The sequence below is a fragment of the Drosophila subobscura genome, chromosome J (genome assembly GCF_008121235.1).
Source record: "Drosophila subobscura isolate 14011-0131.10 chromosome J, UCBerk_Dsub_1.0, whole genome shotgun sequence".
Taxonomy (NCBI): domain Eukaryota; kingdom Metazoa; phylum Arthropoda; class Insecta; order Diptera; family Drosophilidae; genus Drosophila; species Drosophila subobscura.
The window spans coordinates 21,027,391-21,051,882 of NC_048532.1; the positions used below are offsets into that span (position 1 = coordinate 21,027,391).

Sequence of the window (24,492 nt, forward strand, 5' to 3'; positions counted from 1 at the left end):
AATCAGGATCGAGAGAAACCAGGAGAGAACCCCTGAGACCTTGAGGCCTCGTTTGAGAATATTCCCCTTGCAAGGAGCCTGGGAAATATTTCTTGTCAGTCTACATCGGTGTTTCCACCGAGCAACATATCAAACATATAAATCGGAATACAAATAAAATTTGAGTCCCTCTCTTGAGTGGGAGCAAAGCAGTCAACGAGCAAATTGTGGAATCTACACTACAACAACATAAAACATTTCCATAATTGCTAGCATTTTCCTAATAGTTTTCATACTAAAGTGACATTATCTGCAGCTTCCCCACGGATGCCATCAGGGTGTCGTTGAGGAAGAATGCAGGGACCAACAGCCAGTCGCAATCACAGCTAAAAGATCCCCCCGAAATGTCTCCAACCCAAGGCATCGTTTATAAAGCAGGATGGTATTTTAGGTTATCCCAATGCAGGACAATTTCGAACTCTTTGGCGAGTGCCAGATGGCAGAATTTCTTTTCCTACGCGAGCCCTGTATCTCGCAGCATCGGAGCCACCAAACGGTCCAGCAATCTGCTGTAAGAACCAACCAGACAGGCCTCATCAATGGCAAAACTTTACAGTCAAAAAAGGGTCTATAAAATTTGCACGCCATAAAAAGTAAAAATAAAATGAATACGTAAGAAAAACCCTCGTTTTTTTCGATATTTCATTGACATTGGTCTCGGTGTGATCATTTTCTTTATCTACATATTTGCCCGTATTAAACTGAAGAGCACACGAACTGGTTTAGCCGTGCGTCTCGTCTATCTTATCACTTTAATTGTTATCTACATATTTACTTGGCTTAATGGTCGCTATAAATTGCGATGGGCGCAGTGCGCTTTAAACTTTTGCCATCGGAAGTTGTTACCCGCAATGCAGACCACCCTGTTGATGTGTCTCATCTTTCTGTGTGAGTTCATGGATAGAAGTGAAAATCTGCTGACCTTAATTCAATGCCACCTTACAGTTTGCACTTTTCTGTACATTTCCACATGCATTTCCACATCCATTCTCACCCCCTGTCCATTGGAGAAGAGTTGCAATCAATCGGTGGTGGAGTCAAGTGCCATTTGTGGCTTGGATGAGGACGCGGGTTGCATACGAAAGTACGCCTCAACGTGCCTCATGGATATTGCAGCATGTCAGAAGGGAAAAGGTAGGTGGAAAAGTGTTTTCTTTTCGATCTGATCTAATAATGTAATTCCCTCTAGCTTTCACGGATTATAGCAATGTCTATTGCTCCATGGAATCCTATCTGTGCGAACAGACACCCACATACGAAAGATGGACCATTTTCTTTGGTTTTGAAAAAGAATAAACAATAGATTGTTGCTGAAGTGTGCGAAGAATCTATGAAAATAATTGTATGTATTTCCCTGGTTGCCCCTGGTGGCCTGCCCTTTCGTTAGCAACGTCCCGAAATCAAATCAAAACCTTTCAAGCCCCAAAAGATTTCTCGAGGGAAAGGGCATGGGAATGGCACACTTTTACAACAAATGATGGAATGACATATGTAAATCTAGACGCGCGTCGTTGTCGTCTGGCAAATGTGTTAACAAATTAGCAAGCGATTGGATTCATACAGCAGCGTATGACAAATTAGCACCACTTTGTTCAAAACAAATTTAATATTTAAATAATTTGAGAGAATATTGCCAAGAATATCTTTTAGTTCATGGACAAATATATGCATTAATTTTTCACTTCAATTATATAATTTTCACTTTGACCTTCAGTTAATGTCAACTGATACAAATTTGTAAAGAGGCGTTTCAAATTTAACATGCATACAGTCGAATTATGAACACTATAAATAGCTCGAAGAACTTTGCTTTATCTTTACTTCAACCGAAGAGACAAAGTTGTGCAGGTACAACAAAAATCTTCCAGAAATTGGAGCCACCTTATAATTTCAGAGCGTCTGATTGCTGTTGTTTTTAATAAATTCACGAGCTTGTTCGAAGTTCATGTATGAAACGTATAAAACGACGACGTCAAAGACCGGTAGGAGATCCAACGGCAACGGATGCCCCCAGGCGTGTTTCCCCACCTCGAATGGCGGGACGGAGACAGACAGAATGCCGCCGCCTCGAGCCTTTTATTCTCTTTTTTTCGTCTTTATTTTCGGCAGATACTTTGCATAATCTCCCGCACGACGACAGACGAGGGCGCCAGTTCATCCATTGGTCTCCTGCTTCAACACCAATCAGCGAAGAGCACAGCGTTTACTGTCGTGGTTATTTCTGAGGTATATAAAACGGGAAGGCATCTGTATTTCTTCCATCAGTTAATGCCACAGATTCAACGTATCCACAGATCAATCAAACATCATGAGGAGCAGCAGCAGCCGCAAAGTTTCGTTTAAGTTAAACTTCTTCTTTGGACTTTTATTATTCTTCGGTTAGTGCTTGGTACGCTTAGTGTTGTTTAAATGTCAATTATCACTGTACTTTTGCAGCAATGTGCAGCAGTTTGTGTGCGGGAATGGCGATGGCAAATAGACCCATGTACACCAGGCAGCAACTCGAACGCTACTGGCTAACGCCCCCAGTAAAGGACGAACGGAATGCAGATGCAGAATTGGACAGTGCCTACGAAATGCCCAAGCAACGGGGTAGCCCTGACCTCAAACCACATTAAGAATCTATGGATACTTGTTTAGAAATTTCCACATAGATTTCGTGTTAACTACGGTTATGGCTATGATTTATATTTATAAATAATAAAAACAGACATTAATTTGGTGAAACGTGCGCATTGCTGGCTTATCATTCCATCACGTAGATCATTCGCCGCCACTTCCGAGCCACAAGACTCTTTATAAAGTTCCACTCTTTGGTGTCATTCGATTCATACTGTTGTGAAAATCCCAGTGGAGGTGTCATTCGATTCAATCCGTTGTGAAAATCAAGCGAAAGATCAAGCAAAATGCATTCATCACAGATCTTGGCGATATTCATTATCTTCTGTGCCGCAATTCTGATAAGTAAGTGCAAGAAAATCTCTGAAAAGATTAAATTTAATCTTCAAATTCCCCTCTCAAAGGCAATGCCCTTCCCTACCGCGAATTTAGCGACGAGGACGATGAACGCCTCAACGAAATCAGCGGCGAGTGGGGCAACCGAAAGCTAGTCTTCCCACGTCTCGACCGCCTCTTCGGCAGCGCCGAAAAGCCGTCGGGAAATCCAAAGAAGATAAAAGTCTCCACCAAAACCAAGCGAAATAATGACAGGGGTACCGCCAATGGAGACACCACAGAGAGCTCCAAGCACGCCCATTCAATGATCACATCGATGCTGACATTCGTGAGCAGCGTCATGAACTTTGGCAGGTCCTTTATCAAGGATCAGTAACTTTAGGAAATAAATGTGCAATTTTATAAATTAAAATCTCGTGAATCGTGAATGCCAAAATTAATAATACATCTTCTGTATATAAAAGTACAAAATTAAATTTAAAACAATTAAATAAATATAAATATAAAATTTAGTCAAGAGTTTTTCCCATTTATAAATTAATCAATAGTTCATTTTATCACTAAAATCTTCTTAAGATCATAAGAAAGCTGCATTCTAGGGCTCAGAGCAACAGAACCTTTATAAAGTTTTTTTTTATGTATCTATGAAATTTCACCTTGTTCATATGGAGAATTCAGAGGTCAAATGCGAATCTTTGTCTGTAAAATATGTATAAATAAATTCATAGAAAAATACCTCCCAAAGACCATCGAGTTCATAGACTCCTCTAAATCGATGTTTCTATGCCGTTTCTCTGTTTCTCTTTCAATTTATGGATTTAAATCCAAGTCTCGTGAATCCAAAGGCAAAATAAATCAACAATTCTCGCGAATTTAAACGACACAACCATACATATCCGATCTGTAGTTATACAATACCTAAATATATGTATAGACAGATTTTGTCATAGGAAACCTCAAGCGAAAATCAACAAGCCTCCAACTTTAGATTCACGTGTCTCGCCTCTGTCTATACGACGCCTCAATAAATATGTGCAAAAGTTTCCAAAATTAAATCTAAATCAAAAATCTATGACGTCCTCATTTATAGCTCATATTTTGGAGACAAAATCTCGTGCCAAAGAAATTATACAACATTTAAATACAACATCTACAATGACGTCTTTATTTGCTACTTAATTGCTCGCACAAGTGGTGACGCCTCCGACGGCGCATGCGAAATTTGACCCATCTTTTGTGTGTGAGCAATACAAATACTATTATTAGGCGAGAGAATGGGCTATAAAAAAAGGTATAAATCATGTTAATGATTAATTAATGAATGAATGGGAAGTGTGAGTCGAGGGGCGTCTCTGTAAATGACGTCTCTGTCTGTCGCGACCAAGCCCCTCTTTTCACCCTCTCAATGTCCAACGTCCGAAAACGGGGATTTTTTGGCTACTTAATTTTGTGAATTTCATAGTTTTTGCTGGCTCTTAAGATGCTTATGTGTGACGTCGCGAGAGACGACGCGATCGAATGCTAATCTTGCTTGACTTCTGTTTTATTTATTTTTCAACTTTATTGGCATTGTTTTGGGCCGGCTTTAATTGTAAATACTGTGTGCTTGTCGCTTTTGTTTGTACAATCAGTCATAATGAGATCTGAGATATCTACAGAGAGAGAGAGAGAGAGAGAGAGCGAGAGAGAGAGAGAGAGAGCGAGACCTCGTTATGCATATTTAGACCTGTTTCACGCTGCTTATTTCTGGGGTTTCTTTTTGGGGTCTTAAAGGGGGGAATATCCAAAGCTCAGGCACTACTCTATTCGGTGTATGTCTAGCGTGTAATTCTCTAGAACAGTTTTAGAGTTCCACTCGAATGCTTGCAATGGAATTAACTGGAAATTAAAGATATCTTTCGGATTTTCTAGGATTGCGCAAAAGCCTCTGCGGCGCTGAAGGTCACCGAATTGCCATTCTACTGCATGACGACTGCTGTGCCGTTACTCCGAATGAGTTCCAATTTCAAAGTTTGGGTGTGGGTGGATTTGTTTTTATTTTTTTATTTATGGATTCCATAACAAAAGACTTGCTTGAGCCACAAACTGGCTCTCAAACAACAAAAATGCAGTAGAATTTCCACACGATATGTGTAAGTCCGCTCTTCTTGCTGCTAAGAGATCTCCAACAAATGATATTTAAACATTTTGTTGAGGGATGTCATGTTCTGGGACAACTCATGGCAGACACGCGCCACACAGCCTTCGCGCACAAGAACAGGAGCAGCAACAGGAACAGGAGCGCACAGGGGACACATGCAAATAGACAAGGATTTGTGGTTGGATGATATCTTCGGGCTATGTCTGTGCAACAACTTTCACTAACCCACTAGATACTTGATCACTTTCAGCAGTACCATGGCGGAGAACGGAGGAGAACAGCTGCGGCTCCATGCACCACACGCGACGAGATTTAGAACCAAATTGAACGCCAATCCGAACATGCAATCGCGAATAAGTGAAAACTCGTCCGAGTGAGCGGCGACGCAGACGTCGACGCCAACGCTAACAGCACTGCCACAGTGGAGCGAATATGATGGCAAAGGTCGGGCCACTCAATGGCCGCTAAATCAATTTGCACGTTCCAAAAGTTCGTTCCCGAAATTTCAAAATGAACACCTGGCGCAATTATACGGTGAAAGTGATGGACCAATTCTATCGATAAGGCTGCCAGCTGATATCGATGTTTGAAAAGATTTATCGTATCGATTTTGGGAAACGACCTATCGATATGGGAACTTATCGGTAATAGATCCCTCCGACGAAAGTAGGGAAGTTTTTGGGAATTTTACAAGGGGAAATTCAAAAGAAAACGGTAAATACAATTCCCCGAATATTGGGAAGAGGCATATATGCAAAAAAGTGTATGCGAATATACGTAAGTAAAATGTTGATCAAATGCACTTACCACTTAGAATTGTTTTTAGCCACAGTGTGTCCCACTGTTCACTGCGGTCGTGTGTGGGACAAGCTAAATCAAGAACTTCTTGTTGGATGTTGTAATCGTGGAGGTTTTTTCCGACCAAACCACTAATGTTTTTCATATAACCGAATATTTCCATTTATTTTTTCGACAATGTTCATTTGCGTGCATTGCATAAAGCGCAAACAGCAATAGCAACAACAACAGCGGAAAGAGCAAGACGAACGGTAAACGTCGCGGCGAATTACGTCATAAGAACTCGTTTACATCCAGCGGCAGAGACGCGGCTGCTGCTGCTGCTCCACGGACCGACGATTGGGGCCAACAACAACTCGCTCCTCTGACACTCACGGCAGTGGCAGTCTTTATCAATGCAGTTATTTTTGTCATTGCGATCTGATCGCCCCTACCAAGAGGCTAGCTGCCCCCAAAAAGAATACATGCTGTCAACAAGTGGCAAATGGCGTTACTTATTCTGCCGACGTTGGCAGCGCTGTCGACGCTTTGGTCATGAATTTCGCACAGTTTTTTGTTTCTGATCGTGATTTTCAAACGCTGGCAGCGCAGAAACTGCGCGGCTGCAGCTGCTGGCTGGTTTCCTCTGCAATTGGCTTTATTTAATCGGTATAGCAATAAACTTCAACATTTTGTTGATGCAAAAGTGCACCTTCGATTTCTTCGTGCACTTTTGCACACACACACACGCACTTAGAAGTTTCATGTCATAACGGTGCCTGAGAATTGCGGTAGTCGAAGATTCGGCACTTGCGGAGTGTTGTTGTTGGGTCTTCTCTTTGCTCTGGTTGTTGTTGCTTTGCTTCCGAATTTTGGCGGTGGTGGGCTTAACGAACGCGATTTGGATTGGTTTTAGACATGATTGAACATGTTTGAGTTGCACTTTTTTTCACCTTTGATTTCTTTTACACACACACTGACACTTTTAACGGCACATGCGGGTGGCCGAGCATTGCTGGTGGGCATTTTAATAAATTGTAACACCACAAAAAAATACAAATAAAAGCCAAAAAACAAAAAAAAAAAGCTCGGTCCGAGATTCTCCGCATTATTTATTGATATTGACACACAATGATATTATGGCGGGATCATAGACTAGCGGGGCCCAATCCGCCAGGCTATTCCACTGAAACACTTTTGCTGGAACACACTTTTATAACCTAGCGGGGCCCAATCCGCTAGGATAAAACACTTTTGCTGGAACACACTAACACCAACACTTTAATAACTTAGCGGGGCCCAATCCGCTAAGCTATATCACTTCTAAACTTCACTTTCACTAAATTTCAACACTTTTGGAAAACACAAGATCACTTTTAGTCAGGAATTGTCTTCAAAAATGTATATTAATGTTAGCAAATGTTTACGCACTTTTTTTTTCGCAACTTTCAAGTCAATTGCGCACTAAATATTAACACACACACTGACACTTTTTTCACTGCACTTATAACCCAGCGGGGCCCAATCCGCTAGGTTATTTCACTTAACACTTTTTCTGGAACACACTAACACCAACACTTTTATAACCTAGCGGGGCCCAATCCGCTAGGCTATTTCACTAAACACTTTTGCTGGAACACACTTTTTTAACCTAGCGGGGCCCAATCCGCTAGGATAAAACACTTTTGCTGGAACACACTCACACTAACACTTTCATAACCTAGCGGGGCCCAGTCCGCTAGGCCATTTCACACACACTAACACTTTTATAACCTAGCGGGGCCCATTCCGCATGGCTACTTCACAATTTCACTTTTCTGGAACAACACACGATTATAAACGCGGCACAACTATAGTTTCAATAAGGATGTACATTTTAACATTTATTTCATTAATATTCATGCACTTTTTGTTTAACGAACGCGAGCCCGCCACCGCCACGTTGTTTCCGCCGAATTAGTTTCCGCCATTTTGCGAAAAGAAAGTGATGGACAATTAGTATCGAGAAGCTGGAGCAGAGGTGGGGTAATCCTATCGCTTATATACGATGCTAATCGCAAGTCCGATCTGTGACATCGAATAAAATGCCGCGAAAAGATAAGTTTTCCCGCTAAAATAGTTTAATTGCTACCAATAAGATTAGCAATACTTGTCATTTCATTTTCATAGTTTTTAGCACTATACTGAACGATGATGTTGCGAGCGAAGAACGCACCCTCGCGCGGCGGCTACTGTTTGACGACGCATTCGACGACGTTGCGTATAATTAGTGCACATAATTACATCGCGCACTTTCTATTTAACGACCGCGTAGTTTCCGGTTTCCTCCAATTTGCGAAAGAGAGTGATGGACAATTAGTATCGAAGAAGCTGGATCAGAGGTGGGGTAATCCTATCGCTTGTATACGATGCTAATCGCATGTCCGATCTGTGCCATCGAATAAAATGCCGCGAAAAAAATAAGTTTTACCGCTAAAATAGTTTAATTGCTACCAATAAGATTAGCAATACTTAGTAGTAGAATTTTTCACGTTCATAGTTGTTGCTGTTTTACTGGCGATGTTGCGTGCGAAGAACGCACCCCCGCACCTGGCTCTTGTTTGGCTATGGATTCCGTTGATCGTTCTGTTGCACATAATAAGTACACATAATTACACTTTTCTTGCACAGCACATGATTAAAAACGCGCCACCACTGTTTTTTAATTAGGACAAACATTTCAGAATTGATATTCACGCACTTTTTATTAAACGACCGATAGCCTGCGTAATTTCCGCTATTTTGCGAAGGGGGAGAGTGATGGACAATTAGTATCGAAGAGGCTGGAGCAGAGGTGGGGTAATCCTATCGGTATCTTCTACACGATGCTAATCGCAAGTCCAATCTACATGGTATCGGCAAAAATGCCGCGGAAAAGGCTGTTTTCGCGCTAAAATAATAGAATTGCCGCCAATTAGCAATACCTCTTCGTATAAGTGCATAGTTTCGGCTATTTTACTGGACTAGGAAGAGCAGTTGGTCAAACACAAACACGCACCGCTCCGCTGCCACGGCGGCTGCAGTTTGTGGATGGACGCCGTGGATCTTTGCTGTTGCACACAATTTTCTGCACAAGCAAGACAAATTACCTATTTGAAATTATTCTAATAAGAATCTTTCTAGTTATGGCTCTGGAGGCTGCTACTCGTCCCCGCTGGTCGTGGCGCTGCGTCTAATTTGAGCCTCTGCCACTGCTATGGCAAAGCAGTTGCGTCTCGGCTGCTTTCAACAGGATGAAATCTAACATCTCGCTTCGATGGATCCCCAATTACATAAAGAGTTGCCTGCAAGTGGCGTGAGTCTGTGGAGTCTGCTACTAAGCATCGTACAAATATTGCTTTATTTGCAGATAAACATAACCTGCATTAGGCGCAGCTCTAGCTCCAGCTCCAATGTTCCCACATCAACCGATGTCACAAAATTATCATGCCCCTCGGCAGAGTATTCAATTGCAGAGAGCAACACAACTCAAAATGTTAACCTCCATTCACCAGCGGACAGAGACAGCAGCAGAGACCGATTCCATTCCCATCCATTTCCTCAGAGCGAGAACCAGTTTCTCATTTGTTTGGCTTCGATGCCAGCCGGCCGGCGAATAACGAAGCACACAGCAAAGAGAGACAACCAGAGAGCGAAAGAGAAGATAAGCAGAAAAGTAAACAAACGTTGAGAGCAAAACAAAGGCTGAAAATAAACAGATTATTTCATGCTCCAAGCCGAAGATGGAACGAGAGACGAACGGATCGGAGCGCACACAGAGAGCGAGCGACACATGCGAGAGATAAAGGTTTCTTTTTGGGATCCGGAATCGGTCTCGAGGAAAACTTCTCGCTGCAGTGACATCACTTGCCCGCGAGGAGCCATCCAGTGCGGTTGGATGAGCTCTCTGAAAAAGAAAATACAAAAATACAACGAACCCAAAACGATAAGAAAGTGAAAAGTCTACAAGAGTGAAGCCGGAAGTGAGGTCTTTGGAAAGGATTTAGGCCTATCGCCTGCCCAAGAATGGGGCTACCCGTGGCTGTGGGTGTGGCCCTGTGCCTGCTACTAGCGTTAGCCCAATGCCAGGCGGAGCTAACGCCGCCGTACTTCAATTTGGCCACTGGCCGCAAGATATTTGCCACTGCCACATGTGGCGAGGACACCGATGGACCCGAGCTCTACTGCAAGCTGGTCGGAGCCAATACGGAAAATGATCACATTGATTATTCGGTTATTCAAGGACAGGTAGGACACCAAAGGATGACAGCAACGCCCCAAAGCAAAGAAAATTATTTCTTTTTTTTCATGGGTATACATACAAGATCACGCGTGTGCTTGTGTGTGTGCCCCATGTGTTGCACGTTGCTTGGAGGCTCTAAAAATACATTTTGGAACTGGAACTCTATGGATTTTTTCTAACATGTGTTTAGGTCTGCGATGTGTGTGATCCGAATGTGCCGGATAAGAATCATCCGCCAGAGAATGCCATCGATGGCACCGAAGCCTGGTGGCAGAGTCCGCCCTTGTCCCGAGGCATGAAATACAATGAAGTCGATTTGACCATCAATTTTGAACAGGTAAGACCAACAGCAGCAGACAGAGAAGAAAACGCACAAAAGAAAGGCTGCAGAGGGGCATACAGAAGAGAGTGTGCTGTGTGCGTTGAATGCAACTTGTTTTTCGGGGTTTCAGGTTCTTCTGCTGAAACGTGTTGCCTCCTGTCCGTGTGCCTTTTAATGGGTTTTCATTTCGACAACGTAAGCAGAAATCGACAGCAAAGAACCAAAGAGTCTCCCGTTGCCCATTGAAATATTTTGCTGATGCCTGAAGCTCTGGAGTTTTGTCGCTGGGGTTATCAGCGGACTGTGTAGCCCTTCTATATATAGCAGAGCAACAGATAGAGTGCGGCATGTACAAAAGTCTGTGCTGCTTCGTATGAATGAAGCGAGTCTCAGCTTACCCAGAGCATTGACTCTTTTTCTTTTCTTTTTCTACAAGCGATAAGCACATGGAATATAACGCCACAGCATGCTGCGACATTTGGGATAGAATTGGGAGCAGCTTATCGCGCTGGAAGCAGCATAAAGTAAACTACAGCCGACAGAGCTTATCTGCCTCTCGAATATATAGTGCTCTGAGGTCAAATCTATGTGGCAACGGAAATGGTATACGATACGGCGTAGGGGGAGGCTTCCTTCCAGCATTTTATAGAATAATTGCACTGCAACATGATCTCAGACGCTGCCATTAATTGGCGAGACTCGGAGAATGCAATTCCATGCAAGAGAATGCCTTTTGTAGCTGACTTAATAGTTTATATTTAGCTGGCACAGCATTTTGTGCTTCATTTTGGGGCGACTTTTCGGTGGAACATGTGGCGCAATTATGTTCTGTTTGCGCAGAGAATTATTGAAATGAACTTCCACCACAGAAAACTAAACAAATCAAAGACACACACACACATGTCCCTGGGTCTCTCTTTTCAATTGAAAGCCAATTGAAAAAGCAAATAAAAGCCACAAGAAACCCAAATAAACGGGCGAAGAATTCTCTGTTCGGAGTTACTCCACGCCATCCAGTGATCTCATTGCCGCTCTCTGTGTAGTTTCGTTTGTGTGTCTGTGGGATCTGTTTATTTGTACATAACGAATTTCAATGAATTTGCTTCCCTTGGTATAGGAATTCCATGTCGCTTACTTGTTCATACGCATGGGCAACTCGCCGCGTCCTGGTCTGTGGACATTGGAGAAATCCGTGGATTATGGCAAGACCTGGACACCCTGGCAGCACTTCTCGGACACGCCCGCCGATTGTGAGACGTACTTTGGCATCTCGCCATCTCCCATCTCGCGGGACGATGATGTCATCTGCACGACGGAGTACTCGAAGATTGTGCCGCTGGAGAATGGCGAGATACCCGTGATGCTGCTGAACGAGCGGCCGAGCAGCACAAACTACTTTAATTCGTCGGTGCTGCAGGAGTGGACGCGTGCCACCAATGTGCGCATACGTCTGCTGCGCACCAAGAATCTGTTGGGCCATTTGATGTCTGTCGCCAGGCAGGATCCCACTGTGACGCGTCGCTACTTCTACTCGATCAAGGACATCTCGATAGGTGGCCGCTGCATGTGCAACGGACATGCGGACACCTGTGACGTGAAGGATCCAAAGAGCGCGGTGCGGATACTCGCCTGCCGCTGCCAGCATCACACGTGCGGCATTCAGTGCAACGAATGTTGCCCCGGCTTCGAGCAAAAGAAGTGGCGCCAGAACACCAATGCGCGGCCCTTCAACTGCGAGCGTAAGTAGAGCATAAAGTGGAATGCCTTTGGGGCGTAACCTGATGCTTGATTTTCCCTTTTCCAGCCTGCAATTGCCATGGCCACAGCACGGAGTGCAAGTACGATGAGGATGTGAATCGCAAGGGCCTGTCGCTGGACATTCATGGCCACTACGATGGCGGTGGCGTGTGCCAGAACTGTCAGCACAACACCGTGGGCATCAACTGCAACAAATGCAAGCCCAAGTACTATCGACCCAAGGGCAAGCACTGGAACGACACGGATGTCTGCAGTCGTAAGTGCAGCACAGGCACGAACTTTTCTTTGATTTTTCATTCTCACTCTCTCTGTCAGCCTGCCAGTGCGACTTCTTCTATTCGACCGGCCACTGCGAGGAGGAGACTGGCAATTGCGAGTGTCGTGCCGCCTTCCAGCCGCCCAATTGTGATTCCTGTGCCTACGGCTACTATGGCTACCCGAACTGTCGCGAATGTGAATGCAATCTGAACGGCACGAACGGCTACCACTGCGAGGCGGAGAGCGGACAGCAGTGCCCCTGCAAGATCAACTTTGCTGGCTCCTACTGCAAACAGTGTGCCGAGGGCTACTACGGCTTTCCCGAGTGCAAGGCCTGCGAATGCAATCAGATTGGCTCCATCACGAACGACTGCAATGTGACGAGCGGAGAGTGCAAATGTTTGACCAACTTTGGTGGCGATAATTGCGAGAGATGCAAGCATGGCTACTACAATTATCCAGCATGTTCATGTGAGTAGCGAAAGTTTCACTCCCGCCTGCATTTTCAGCAATCTTTTGCCTCCCTTTTGCAGACTGCGACTGCGACAATCAAGGCACCGAGTCGGAGATTTGCAACAAGCAGTCGGGGCAGTGCATCTGCCGTGAGGGTTTCGGTGGTCCGCGCTGCGATCAGTGCCTGCCCGGCTTCTACAACTATCCCGATTGCAAGCCCTGCAACTGCTCGAGCACCGGCAGCTCCGCCATCACCTGCGACAACACGGGCAAGTGCAATTGCCTGAACAACTTTGCCGGCAAACAGTGTACGCTGTGCAGTGCCGGCTACTACAGCTATCCGGATTGTTTGCGTGAGTTTTAAGAAGAGAAAACTGTTCCTTGAACTCTGTTTAATCTAGAACTTCTTCCCTTTGGTAGCCTGCCACTGTGATTCGCATGGCTCACAGGGCGTCACGTGCAACGCCGATGGGCAGTGCCTGTGCCAGGCCAACTTTGATGGACGCCAGTGTGACTCGTGCAAGGAGAGCTTCTACAATTTCCCCAGCTGCGAGGACTGCAACTGTGATCCCGCGGGCGTGATTGACAAATTCGCTGGCTGTGGCTCGGTGCCCGTGGGGGAGCTGTGCAAGTGCAAGGAGCGCGTCTCGGGACGCATCTGCGACGAGTGCAAGCCGCTGTATTGGAACCTGAACATAAGCAATCCCGATGGCTGCGAGAACTGCGACTGTTGGACAGACGGCACCATCTCTGGGTTGGACACTTGCGCCTCGAAGTCCGGGCAGTGTCCGTGCAAGCCGCACACCCAGGGACGCCGCTGCAAGGAGTGCCGCGATGGCACCTTCGATCTGGACAGCTCCTCGCTGTTTGGCTGCAAGGATTGCCAGTGCGATGTGGGCGGCTCGTGGGCCAGTGTCTGCGACAAGACGAGCGGCCAGTGCAAGTGCCATCCCCGTGTCACGGGACGCGCCTGCACGCAGCCGCTGACCACGCACTACTTCCCGACGCTGCATCAGTTCCAGTACGAGTACGAGGATGGCACGTTGCCTTCGGGCACGCAGGTGCGTTACGATTACGCTGAACAGGAGTTCCCAGGATTCAGCAGCAAGGGCTATGTGGTGTTCAACACAATACAGAACGAGGTGCGCAATGAGTTGACCGTGTTCAAGTCCTCCCTCTATCGCATTGTCCTGCGCTATGTGAATCCCAATGATGAGAATGTCACTGCCACCATCCTGATACAGTCGGAGAACCCCCAGGAAGTGGATCAAAAGTGAGTAGAGACTGGAGACCTAAGGGATTTCCCTCTGTCATTAATTTCGTTTCCTCTCGCAGCGTCAAGGTCCTGCTGCAACCGACAAAGGAGCCGAAATTCGTCACTGTATCTGGACCCAAGGGCCTCAAGCCCTCGGCCATTGTGCTGGACCCGGGACCACGCTATGTCTTCACCACCAAAGCCAGCAAGAATGTGATGCTCGACTACTTTGTGCTGCTGCCCGCTGCCTACTACGAGGCCTCCATTCTCACGCGACAAATCTCGAATCCGTGCGAACTGGGCAACATGGAGCTGTGCCGCCACTACAAGTACGCCTCCGTGGAGGTCTTCGAGCCGACCGGCGTGCCCTTCCTCATTGGCTCGAATGGCAAGCCCGCCAAGGCCGCCGAAGTGTACAGCGATCCGGAGCATTTGCAGATTGTGAGCCATGTGGGGGATGTGCCGGTGCTTAGCCGATCGCAGCCGGAGCTGAATTACATTGTGGATGTGCCACAGAGTGGACGCTACATCTTTGTGATTGATTACATTAGCCACAGGAACTTTACGAACACTTACTACGTGAATCTGCGACTGAAGAATGATCCCGATTCGGAGACTTCCGTGCTGCTGTATCCCTGCCTGTATTCCACCGTTTGTCGCACTTCCGTGAACGATGATGGCCTGGAGAAGAGTTTCTACATAAGCAAGGAGGATCTGCAGCCCGTTATCATCTATGTGGGTGGCATTGAAACAGAATCTATAAGCAGAAATCTAACCATAAATTGTGTTTCCTCTCCAGGCTGACATTACGGATGAATATCGTGTGCCCATCATTTCGGTTACGGCCATTCCAGTGGAACAATGGTCCATTGATTACATCAATCCCAGTCCCGTCTGTGTCATCCACAATCAGCAATGCTCGACGCCCAAATTTGTCTCTGTGCCGGACTCCAAGAAGATTGAATTCGAAACGGATCATGAGGATCGCATTGCAGTCAACAAACCACCATATGCAGCGCTCGATGAACGTGTTAAGCTCGTGCATTTGGATGGCAAAGAAGAGGGTAGCATTGTGATTGAGTAAGTGCATCCTTAAACTACAAATTTGCATCCACTTTTTTCAAAAATGTAGCTCTGTGGTGTTTTCACCATTTCTCTGTTTGAATTCCCGCTTTGTTATCGATACACATGCCTATCGATCCATGTGCTAAGCGATAGTTGCGCATGTGGGGCTTTCAGGTTATGTTTATTGGGGGTGCTCCAGAAACAAACATTTGTATTTACATTGTCATTTATGATGTTCCCACAGGTCAAAGGTTGCCGAGCCTGGCCGTTACGTGATACTGGTGAAATATTACCAGCCAAAGCATCCCAAATATCAGGTTTACTTCACTTTGACAGCAGCCAAAAACCAATACGATGGACACTTTGACATCGAGCATTGCCCCTCGAGCTCTGGCTGCCGCGGCGTGATCCGCCCAGGCGGCGAGTACGACTGGTTCGACATTGATGATGAATTCCATTTCACAATTACAGTAAGCAGTCATCTTTTACCCCTAAGAGTACACCCATTAAAAGCCAAAACTCTTTACAGAATGATCGTCCGCAAGGCGTTTGGTTGGACTATCTTGTGGTGGTGCCGCTGAAGCAATACAACGAGGATCTGCTGGTTGAGGAAACCTTCGATCAGACGAAAGAGTTTATCAAGAACTGCGGTCACGACGACTTCCACATCACGCACAATGCCAGCGAATTCTGCAAGAAGGCCGTCTTCTCCCTGACGGCGGACTACAACAGCGGAGCGCTGGCCTGCAACTGCGACTATGCGGGCTCCACGAGCTTCGAGTGCCGTCCGTTTGGTGGTCAGTGCCAGTGCAAGCCGAATGTGATTGACAGGCAGTGCGGCAGTTGCCGCAGTCGCCACTACGGCTTCCCCGATTGCAAGCCCTGCCAGTGCCCCAGCAGCGCCATGTGCGAGTCCACCACCGGCGAGTGCATGTGCCCCCCGAATGTGATTGGCGACATGTGCGAGAAGTGCGCACCGAATACGTATGGCTTCCACCAGGTCATTGGCTGCGAGGAGTGCAACTGCAACTATCTGGGCATTGCCAATGGCAACACCCAGTGCGACATGTTCAACGGCACCTGCGAGTGTCGCGAGAACATCGAGGGCAGGGCCTGCGACGTGTGCGCCCATGGCTACTATCAGTTCCCGCGCTGCGAGCAGTGCTCGTGCCACAAGCCGGGCACGGAGCTGGAGGTGTGCGACAAGATCGATGGCAGCTGCTTCTGCAAGAAGAATGTCGTGGGACGCGACTGTGATCAGTGTGTGGATGGCACGTACAATCTGCAGGACAGCAATCCCGATGGCTGCACCACTTGCTTCTGCTTTGGCAAGACCTCACGCTGCGACAGCGCCTATCTGCGTGTCTACAATGTCAGTCTGCTGCGTCAGGTGTCCATCAGCACCGCGGAGTTCAACAACAACAACAAAACCATCGAATTTGAGCTCTGGGCCGTGGCGCCCGAGGATCTGCAGCTGAACGAGACAACGCTCCAGGCGGACTTCACATCGCGCGAGGTGAGCGACGAGCGACCCGCCTACTTTGGCGTCCTGGACTATCTGCTCAATCAGAACAGTCACATCTCCTCGTATGGCGGAGATCTGGCCTACACGCTGCACTTTAGCTCTGGCTTTGATGGCAAATCGATCGTCGCACCCGATGTGATCTTGATGGGCAAGGACAAGGTCTTGGTGCATCAGAGCTACGAGCAGCCGAGCCGGAATATGCCCTTCGCCAATCGCCTGCAGATGGTCGAAACGAACTTCCAGACGCACTCCGGCAAGAGCGTCTCGCGTGCGGACTTTATGATGGTGCTGCGCGACCTCAAGGCCATCTACATTCGTGCCAACTACTGGGAGCAGACGCTGATCACGCAGATCTCGGATGTGTACCTGTCGCTGGCGGATGAGGATGCCGATGGCACGGCGGAATATCAGTTCCTCGCCGTCGAACGTTGCTCCTGCCCGCCCGGCTATGTGGGCCACTCGTGCGAGGACTGTGCCCCAGGCTATTACCGTGATCCTAATGGTCCCTATGGCGGCTACTGCATTCCCTGCGAGTGCAACGGCCACTCGGAGACGTGCGACTGTGCGACGGGCGTCTGCACGGGCTGCCAGCACGGCACCCAGGGCGAACACTGCGAGGAGTGCGTGTCGGGCTACTACGGCAATGCCACCACGGGCACGCCCCTCGACTGCATGATCTGCGCCTGCCCCCTGCCCTACGATTCGAACAACTTTGCCACCAGCTGCGAGATCTCCGAGTCGGGCAATGAGATCCATTGCGAGTGCCGCCCCGGCTACACCGGACCCCGCTGCGAGTCCTGCGCCAATGGCTTCTACGGCAATCCCGAGGTCGTGGGCGATGTGTGCAAACCCTGCGATTGCTCCGGCAACATCAATCCCGAGGATCAGGGCTCGTGTGACACGCGCACCGGGGAGTGCCTGCGCTGCCTGAACAATACTTTCGGCGCCGCCTGCAATCTGTGTGCGCCCGGCTTCTACGGCGATGCGGTGAAGCTGAAGAACTGCCAGAGCTGCGACTGCGATGATCTGGGCACGCTCGAGTGCGATCCGTTTGTGGGCAAGTGCACCTGTCACGAGAATGTCATTGGCGAGCGCTGCGATCGCTGCAAGGCCGATCACTATGGCTTCGAGTCGGGCCTGGGCTGCCGCGCCTGCGACTGCGGTGCCGCCTCCAACTCCACGCAATGCGATGCCCACACGGGCCACTGTGCCTGCAAGCCGGGCGTCACGGGTCGCCAGTGCGATCGCTGTGCCGTGGACCACTGGAAGTACCAGAAGGATGGCTGCACCCCGTGCAACTGCAATCAGGGCTACTCGCGTGGATTTGGCTGCAACCCGAACACCGGCAAGTGCCAGTGCCTGCCGGGCGTGATTGGCGATCGCTGCGATGCGTGTCCGAATCGTTGGGTTCTGATCAAGGACGAGGGCTGCCAGGAGTGCAACAATTGCCACCATGCGCTGCTCGATGTCACGGACAAGATGCGCTACCAGATCGACAGTGTTCTGGCGGACTTTGGCAGCGTAACGCTGGCCTTCTTCACCAGCCAAAAGCTCAACTACTACGACAATCTGGCGGATGAGTTGGTGCCTAAAATCAAGGCATTGGATCCCACCAGCGTGGACTTGAATCCCTCGAAGAAATCCAACAGCGACCTGGAGGCCGATGCCAAGAGCTATGCCAAGCAAGTGAATCAAACGCTGGCCAATGCGCTGGACATACGCGACAGATCGAGCACCACTCTGGGCAACATAACCAACGCCCACGAGGAGGCACTAAAGAGTGCGGATCAGGCTCGCGAAGCCATTGCTGCCGTGGAGGCGTTGTCCAAGAATCTGGAGACTGCAGCCAGCACAAAGATTGAAGCGGCCCTCGAGCAGGCACAGCACATACTGGGACAGATTAACAACACGGAGATCCCGCTGCTGGCCAACGAACAGGTGCTGGAGAAGGCGCGTCTGCTCTACGACGAAGTGGACACGCTGGTGCAGCCAATCAAGGAGCAAAATCGCAGCTTGAATGCGCTGAAGAACGACATTGGAGAGTTTAGCGACAAGCTGGAGGATCTGTTCAACTGGAGCGAGCAATCGGAGACGCAGTCCGCGGAGGTGGAGCGCCTGAATGTCGTCAACAAACAGTCGTTTGATAACTCCAAGTTCGACACCGTCTCGGAGCAGCAGCAGCAGGCGGAGACGAACATCAAGGATGCTGGCAATTACCTCATCAACGGGGATCTCACGCTGAGCCAGATTGGCCAGAAACTGGACAACCTGCGCGATGCCCTCGAGGAGCTCAAGTCTGTGAACAAGAATGTGGACGAGGAGCTGCCCGCGCGCGACGATCAGCACCAGGAGGCGGAGCAGCTGACGGGCCAAGCCGAGATGAGAGCCGCAGAGCTGGCCATCAAGGCGCAGGATCTCGCAGAGCAATACACAGACATGACGGCGCACGCGGAGCCCGCAATCAAGGCAGCCACCGCTTACTCGGGCATCGTGGAGGCCGTGGATGCAGCGCAGCAGTTCAGCCAGGATGCCATCACCGCCGCGGGCAATGCCACACAGATCACCGATGGCATTGAAGAGCGCGCTGGCCAGGCGGACTCTGAGTCCGCGGAACTACTGCAAAAGGCACGTCAATCCCTGCAGAAGGTGCAGGACGATCTGGAGCCGCGACTGAACAGCTCGGGCGGCAAGGTGCAGCAGATTTCGCAGCGCAACAATGCCACGGAGCAGCAGCTGAAGGATATCAACATATTGATTGCCCAACTGCCGGCAGCGGCACAGCGTGACATGTGGAAGAGTTCGAATGCGAATGCCAGCGATGCGCTGGAGATACTCAAGAATGTGCTGGAAATCCTAGAGCCAGTGAGCGCACAGACGCCCAAGGAGCTGGAGAAGGCGCACAACATCAACCGGGATTTGGATCTGACCAACAAGGACATCTCGCAGGCCAACAATCAGCTGGACAATGTCGATGGCTCCGTGTCGAAGCTGGTGGAACTGGCCGAAGATGTGGAGGATCAGCAGCAGCGCGTGGCCGCCCAAACACTGAAGCTCGGCAAGGACATTGAGAACCTCAAGCGGCAGGTGGAGACGGCCCGCCAGCTGGCCAACAACATCAAGGTGGGCGTCAAGTTCCGCCCCAGCACCGTGCTCGAGCTGAAGACACCCGAAAAGGCCAAGCTGCTGGCCACACGCACCAATCTGTCCACGTTCTTCCGCACCAACGAGAAGTCTGGCTTCCTGGTCTTCCTGGGCAACGACAATGCCACAGCGCAGAAGAACAAGGACTTTGTGGCCGTGGAGATTGTCAATGGCTATCCCATCCTGACCATCGATCTGGGCAACGGCCCGCAGCGCATCACCAACGACAAGTACGTGTCGGACGGGAAATGGTATCAGGCGGTGGTCGATCGTGTAGGCTCCGTGGCGAAGCTCACGATACGCGAACAGCTGCCGAACGGCGAGGTTGTGGAGCACCAGAGCGAACCCACACAGCTGGAGGGCTCGCAGAACATTCTCCATGTGGATCGCAATAGTCGCCTGTTTGTGGGCGGCTATCCGGGTGCACCGGACTTTGCAGCGCCCGAGGATATCACCGCGAACTACTTCAACGGCGACATTGAGGATCTGCGCATTGGTGACGAGAATGTGGGCCTGTGGAACTTTGTCTATGGCGAGGATAATGCGGAGGGTGTGCGCGAACGGGATGTGCTGCTCGAGAAGAAGAAACCGGTGACGGGGCTGCGCTTCAAGGGCAACGGATACGTTCAGCTGAATGCCACGTACAACTTCAAGAGCCGCTCGACCATCAAGTTCAACTTCAAGGCCGACAAGGACAGCAGCAATGGGCTGTTGTTCTTCTACGGACGCGACAGGCATTACATGTCCATTGAGCTGGTGGATGGCGCGGTTTACTTCAACATTAAGCTGGGCAACGGCGGCGTCTCGTCGGGCAGCAGCAATCGCTACAACGACAACCAATGGCACACTGTGGAGGCTGGACGGGATGGACGCACCGGACTGCTGAAGGTGGACGATATTCTGCTCTTCCATGAGACGGCACCCGCGGAGGCGGACGAGGAGCTGCCGAAGCTGCGACGCATGTACTTTGGTGGCTATCCGCGACGTTTGAACAACTCGGAGATTGTGCCACAGAACTTTGATGGCTGCATCGATGATGTGATCATCTCGGGCATTGTCGTGGATCTCACGGAGTATGTGAATGGCACGGGCGTGGAGGAGGGCTGCCCCGAGCGGTTCTCCACTGTGCTGTCGTTTGCCCCGAATGAGTACGGATTCCTGCGCACACACAACATCTCCACGGACAACGATCTGCATGTGAATCTGCGCTTCAAGACGCGCCAGCCGAAGGGCATTCTGTTCTATGCCACCAACAACGATCAGAGCTCGACCATTGGCCTCACGCTGGACGATGGGTATCTGAAGCTGCGGAGCCAGGGCAGCGAACTGGTCATCGATCAGCGTTCGTTCAACGATGGCGAAGATCATGTGGTCACCGTGCAGCACAATGCCGGGGAGCTGCGGCTCTCAGTGGATGATATAGAGGAGGAACGGTAGGCATAGCTCAGGCTTCTCCTTTGACTCTCAGTCTAATCATTTTATTTCCTGCAGTTTGGGCTCCCCCGAACCCCTGTACATTGAGTCTGGTGATATATTCTTTGCTGGTTTGCCGGACAACTATCAGACACCGCGCGGTGCGCTCTCGACGCTCGCGTACTTTGTGGGCTGCATCAGCGATGTGACCGTCAACGATGAGATCATTAATTTTGCCAACAGTGCGGAGAAGAAGAATGGCAACATCAATGGCTGTCCTCCGGATATACTAGGTAGGCGCTGGAGTTACTTAAACGATTCTTAATGTTCCTAATTGTTTTGTTTCTCTTTTTCCCATCAGCCTACGAACCGGATCTGCTTCCCAACTATTATCCAAGTGGCGCCAATGAGCTGGAACCGCCATCACCAGGCAGAATAACGACACACAAGCCAGTGGCCACTCCACCACCAACCACGACTTCCACAACCACCACAACACCTGCCACAACCACTAGCACCACGACCACAACCACAACGATGCGCACCACAGCAGCAGAGCCAGAGGTATTCGGCGCTGACATTGTGCCACAGAAGACGCTCACCACACGCCCCACCCCGAAGATGAATCAGCCGAGCGATGAGCGTTGCAAGCTGCCCGTGAATCCCAATTATGATGTGGATTTCGAGACGGGTGGCTACCGCTTCTACTCGCTGAAGGAGCAGCGGCTGGAGATCAACTCGCTGCCGGTGAAGCTCAGACGTCATCACGATGTGAGCATCTCGTTCCGCACCGAGCATCCGAATGGACTGCTCTTCTATGCGAGCAGCAAGCAGAAGGATGACTTTATAGCTGTCTATCTGCTGGATGGACGGGTGACCCATCAGCTGCGAGTCGGCGCTGGCCTCACGGCGAACATCACCAGTGAGGCGGAGCTGAACGATGGCGAGTGGCACACGGTGGAGATTGTGCGCACCTCGAAGCGCGTCAGCCTGATCATCGATCACACAGAGCAGGCGGGTTCGGTGGAGTTGAGTCAGGAGCGTAACGCACCTGTGCTCACCGTCGAGATGCCCATCTATGTGGGCGGCATCACCAAGTTTGTGGAGTCGGAGCTGAAGAATCACACGTACTTTGGTGGCAACACTTCGTACTTCAATGGCTGCCTGAAGGACATCAAGTTCGATGGCGTGGCGCTGGAGACAGAGCCCACCAAGTACTCCGTGGTGCCCTGCTCCGATCAGGTGGAGAGTGGAGTCTTCTTCCACAGCAGCTCAAGCAGCACAATACCGCCGTATGTGAAGCTCTTCGAACGCTTCACCGTTGGCGCCGAGATGACCATCAGCTTTGATTTCCGTCCCCGCGACCCGGACGGTCTGCTCTTCTCGGTGCACGGCAAGAACTCCTATGCCATTCTCGAGCTGGCGGACAATGCCCTTTACTTCACCGTCAAATCGGATACGAAGAGCATTCTCGTGACGAATTTCACGCTGCCCGCAAACGAGAGCTTCTGCGATGGCAAGAAGCGTCATGTGCAGGCCATCAAATCGAAGTTTGTCATCAACATTGCCGTGGACTTTGTCAGCTCCAATCCGGGTGTGGGCAACGAGTCGTCTGCCCTGACCAAGACAAACCGTCCGCTGTTCATGGGCGGACATCATGCCTTCCAGAAGGCCCCAGGCATCAAGACCAAGAAGACCTTCAAGGGTTGCATCAGCAATGTGGAAATCAACAAGAAGGCAATTCGAATTACGCCCAATATGATCACTGGCGACATTTGGCAGGGCTACTGCCCGCTCGCCTAAATAGAGAAACCCCCAGAGAAGGACCCTCGGAAGTGCTTAAAGGACAAACGATTTTGGAATTTTATAAACTATGAAATTGAGCCCCATGGAAAGTTGACGAAACTTGCAATCAAAGGACAAACGAAACGAACAACTTAACCAAAACGAACAATATCCAATCGACGCGGCATGTTTCAAGTCAGGGGTTCCTGCATTTAAGTGGACCTCTAGCCGATCTGCCTGTCGTATATTCTACTTAAAATCTAAGCCTTTTCTTTGTGCCAATTTATATTTGTAATTTCTTTTTGTATTTTTCAATTATTTGAGAGAGTTTTAAGCCAAGATTCTGTTCTACAATCTATGCTGTAGCTCTCCGTCTCTCTTTTTTGCATTTGTATTTTATCTTTGAAGTCAAATAAATATTAAAATCATTAAATATCCAAAGAAGAAAGCGCTTTAATTCGGTTTAAAATCACTCAAAGCAGCAATGAGGATTCTTGGATCATAAACTGATCGAAAAGGTGCGCGACAAGGAATGAAATTTAATTGCTTTCGAATTCCTAGCCATTCTCTTTTTCCACTCTTCGCTTGTGCAACGAAGAATAAGTCTAGGAGCAATGGCAAGCGTGTAAGTAGACAGGGAAGTGCGTAAATTAATTCAAGTTTTAGTTTGTTGATGGTAATGTTATACATACATATTTATTCAGATATAGTATATATAGTTTCTCAATTATCGAATCATTAAATGGAGTTTACAGTACCACAAATATTCAGAAAAATCCAGCAAAGGAATTTCTTCCTTTCTAGTTTTCGCTAAATATTTGCATTTTGTTTAGATAGGGAATCGGATCATATATCTCGTATATATGTTTATAATGTATATTTACGTGTACTACAATGTGTTTAGAAATGTTTGCAGATCGAATCTATATTCAAAAAGGTGGGGGAAAGACGATATAAAAGACATTAGAGTTATTTTATTGGGAAGTTTAGTTAACATTTAAATAGATTCGAAATTTACGATTCTGCACAAAGGATATCCGTTCCATTTCCATTTCCTCTGAACTCCATTTTATGTTCTAATATTTTTGTTGTTGAATTTTGTTGTCCTACTTTTTGACCTAACACATTTCTTAGTGAAAAATCATAGAACAAAATCCCATGATGCATAATTGTTTTTGTTCATAAATATATTATATTTATATGTATATATGTATGTGTGTGTGTATTCAATGTGTTTGTGTGTTGATTTCTATTTTTTGTTTTGTTTTTGTTTTTATTTTAGTTACTGCTTAAACGCTAATCACTAAGATCACCCGAGAGAGATACAAACGCACGCGAACGCGAC

At 48.5% G+C, this 24,492-nt stretch overlaps 4 protein-coding genes and 1 long non-coding RNA gene across 5 annotated transcripts; 4 read left to right on the forward strand and 1 right to left on the reverse strand.

Annotated features, from left to right (window-relative positions):
• Positions 1-857: 857 nt before the first annotated feature.
• Positions 858-1,379, forward strand: LOC117895030. The gene is made up of 3 exons (XM_034802402.1): positions 858-927; positions 985-1,173; positions 1,229-1,379. Exons 1-3 carry the CDS (start codon positions 891-893, stop codon positions 1,333-1,335), a joined length of 333 nt encoding a protein of 110 aa, XP_034658293.1. The 5' UTR covers positions 858-890; the 3' UTR covers positions 1,336-1,379.
• A 484-nt stretch (positions 1,380-1,863) lies between these two features.
• LOC117895032 lies at positions 1,864-2,357 on the forward strand. Its single transcript, XR_004648898.1, has 3 exons — positions 1,864-1,887; positions 2,149-2,265; positions 2,334-2,357. It is a non-coding gene; the product is annotated as an uncharacterized LOC117895032 (long non-coding RNA).
• A 500-nt stretch (positions 2,358-2,857) lies between these two features.
• On the forward strand, positions 2,858-3,527 carry LOC117895029. Its single transcript, XM_034802401.1, has 2 exons — positions 2,858-3,003; positions 3,063-3,527. The coding sequence occupies exons 1-2, from the start codon at positions 2,946-2,948 to the stop codon at positions 3,368-3,370; spliced, it is 366 nt and encodes a 121-aa protein (XP_034658292.1). The 5' UTR covers positions 2,858-2,945; the 3' UTR covers positions 3,371-3,527.
• Positions 3,528-5,018: 1,491 nt separating this feature from the next.
• Positions 5,019-5,471, reverse strand: LOC117895031. The gene is made up of 2 exons (XM_034802403.1): positions 5,360-5,471; positions 5,019-5,236 (listed from the first exon to the last, which is right to left on the reverse strand). The coding sequence occupies exons 1-2, from the start codon at positions 5,391-5,393 to the stop codon at positions 5,148-5,150; spliced, it is 123 nt and encodes a 40-aa protein (XP_034658294.1). The 5' UTR covers positions 5,394-5,471; the 3' UTR covers positions 5,019-5,147.
• A 4,302-nt stretch (positions 5,472-9,773) lies between these two features.
• Positions 9,774-23,493, forward strand: LOC117895246 (laminin subunit alpha). The gene is made up of 13 exons (XM_034802757.1): positions 9,774-10,177; positions 10,363-10,509; positions 11,612-12,233; positions 12,299-12,508; positions 12,568-12,981; positions 13,044-13,316; positions 13,384-14,236; positions 14,299-14,953; positions 15,018-15,298; positions 15,528-15,753; positions 15,813-21,382; positions 21,441-21,655; positions 21,724-23,493. The coding sequence occupies exons 1-13, from the start codon at positions 9,956-9,958 to the stop codon at positions 23,163-23,165; spliced, it is 11,130 nt and encodes a 3,709-aa protein (XP_034658648.1). The 5' UTR covers positions 9,774-9,955; the 3' UTR covers positions 23,166-23,493.
• The last annotated feature ends 999 nt before the right edge of the window (positions 23,494-24,492 follow it).

What these genes read in the sequence shown, in the direction of transcription:
- LOC117895030 (XM_034802402.1), top strand. Translation starts at nt 891, where the DNA reads ATGCAGACCACCCTGTTGATGTGTCTCATCTTTCTGT. An exon ending in GATGTGTCTCATCTTTCTGT is followed by an intron (nt 928 to 984) that starts GTGAGTTCATGG and finishes GCCACCTTACAG; the next exon opens with TTTGCACTTTTCTGTACATT. An exon ending in AGCATGTCAGAAGGGAAAAG is followed by an intron (nt 1,174 to 1,228) that starts GTAGGTGGAAAA and finishes AATTCCCTCTAG; the next exon opens with CTTTCACGGATTATAGCAAT.
- LOC117895029 (XM_034802401.1), top strand. Translation starts at nt 2,946, where the DNA reads ATGCATTCATCACAGATCTTGGCGATATTCATTATCTTCTGTGCCGCA. An exon ending in CTGTGCCGCAATTCTGATAA is followed by an intron (nt 3,004 to 3,062) that starts GTAAGTGCAAGA and finishes CCCCTCTCAAAG; the next exon opens with GCAATGCCCTTCCCTACCGC.
- LOC117895031 (XM_034802403.1), bottom strand. Translation starts at nt 5,393, where the DNA reads ATGGTACTGCTGAAAGTGATCAAGTATCTAGTGG. An exon ending in AGTGATCAAGTATCTAGTGG is followed by an intron (nt 5,237 to 5,359) that starts GTTAGTGAAAGT and finishes TTGTGCGCGAAG; the next exon opens with GCTGTGTGGCGCGTGTCTGC.
- LOC117895246 (XM_034802757.1), top strand. Translation starts at nt 9,956, where the DNA reads ATGGGGCTACCCGTGGCTGTGGGTGTGGCCCTGTGCCTGCTACTAGCG. An exon ending in ATTCGGTTATTCAAGGACAG is followed by an intron (nt 10,178 to 10,362) that starts GTAGGACACCAA and finishes ACATGTGTTTAG; the next exon opens with GTCTGCGATGTGTGTGATCC. An exon ending in CTGTCCTCCGGATATACTAG is followed by an intron (nt 21,656 to 21,723) that starts GTAGGCGCTGGA and finishes TTTTCCCATCAG; the next exon opens with CCTACGAACCGGATCTGCTT.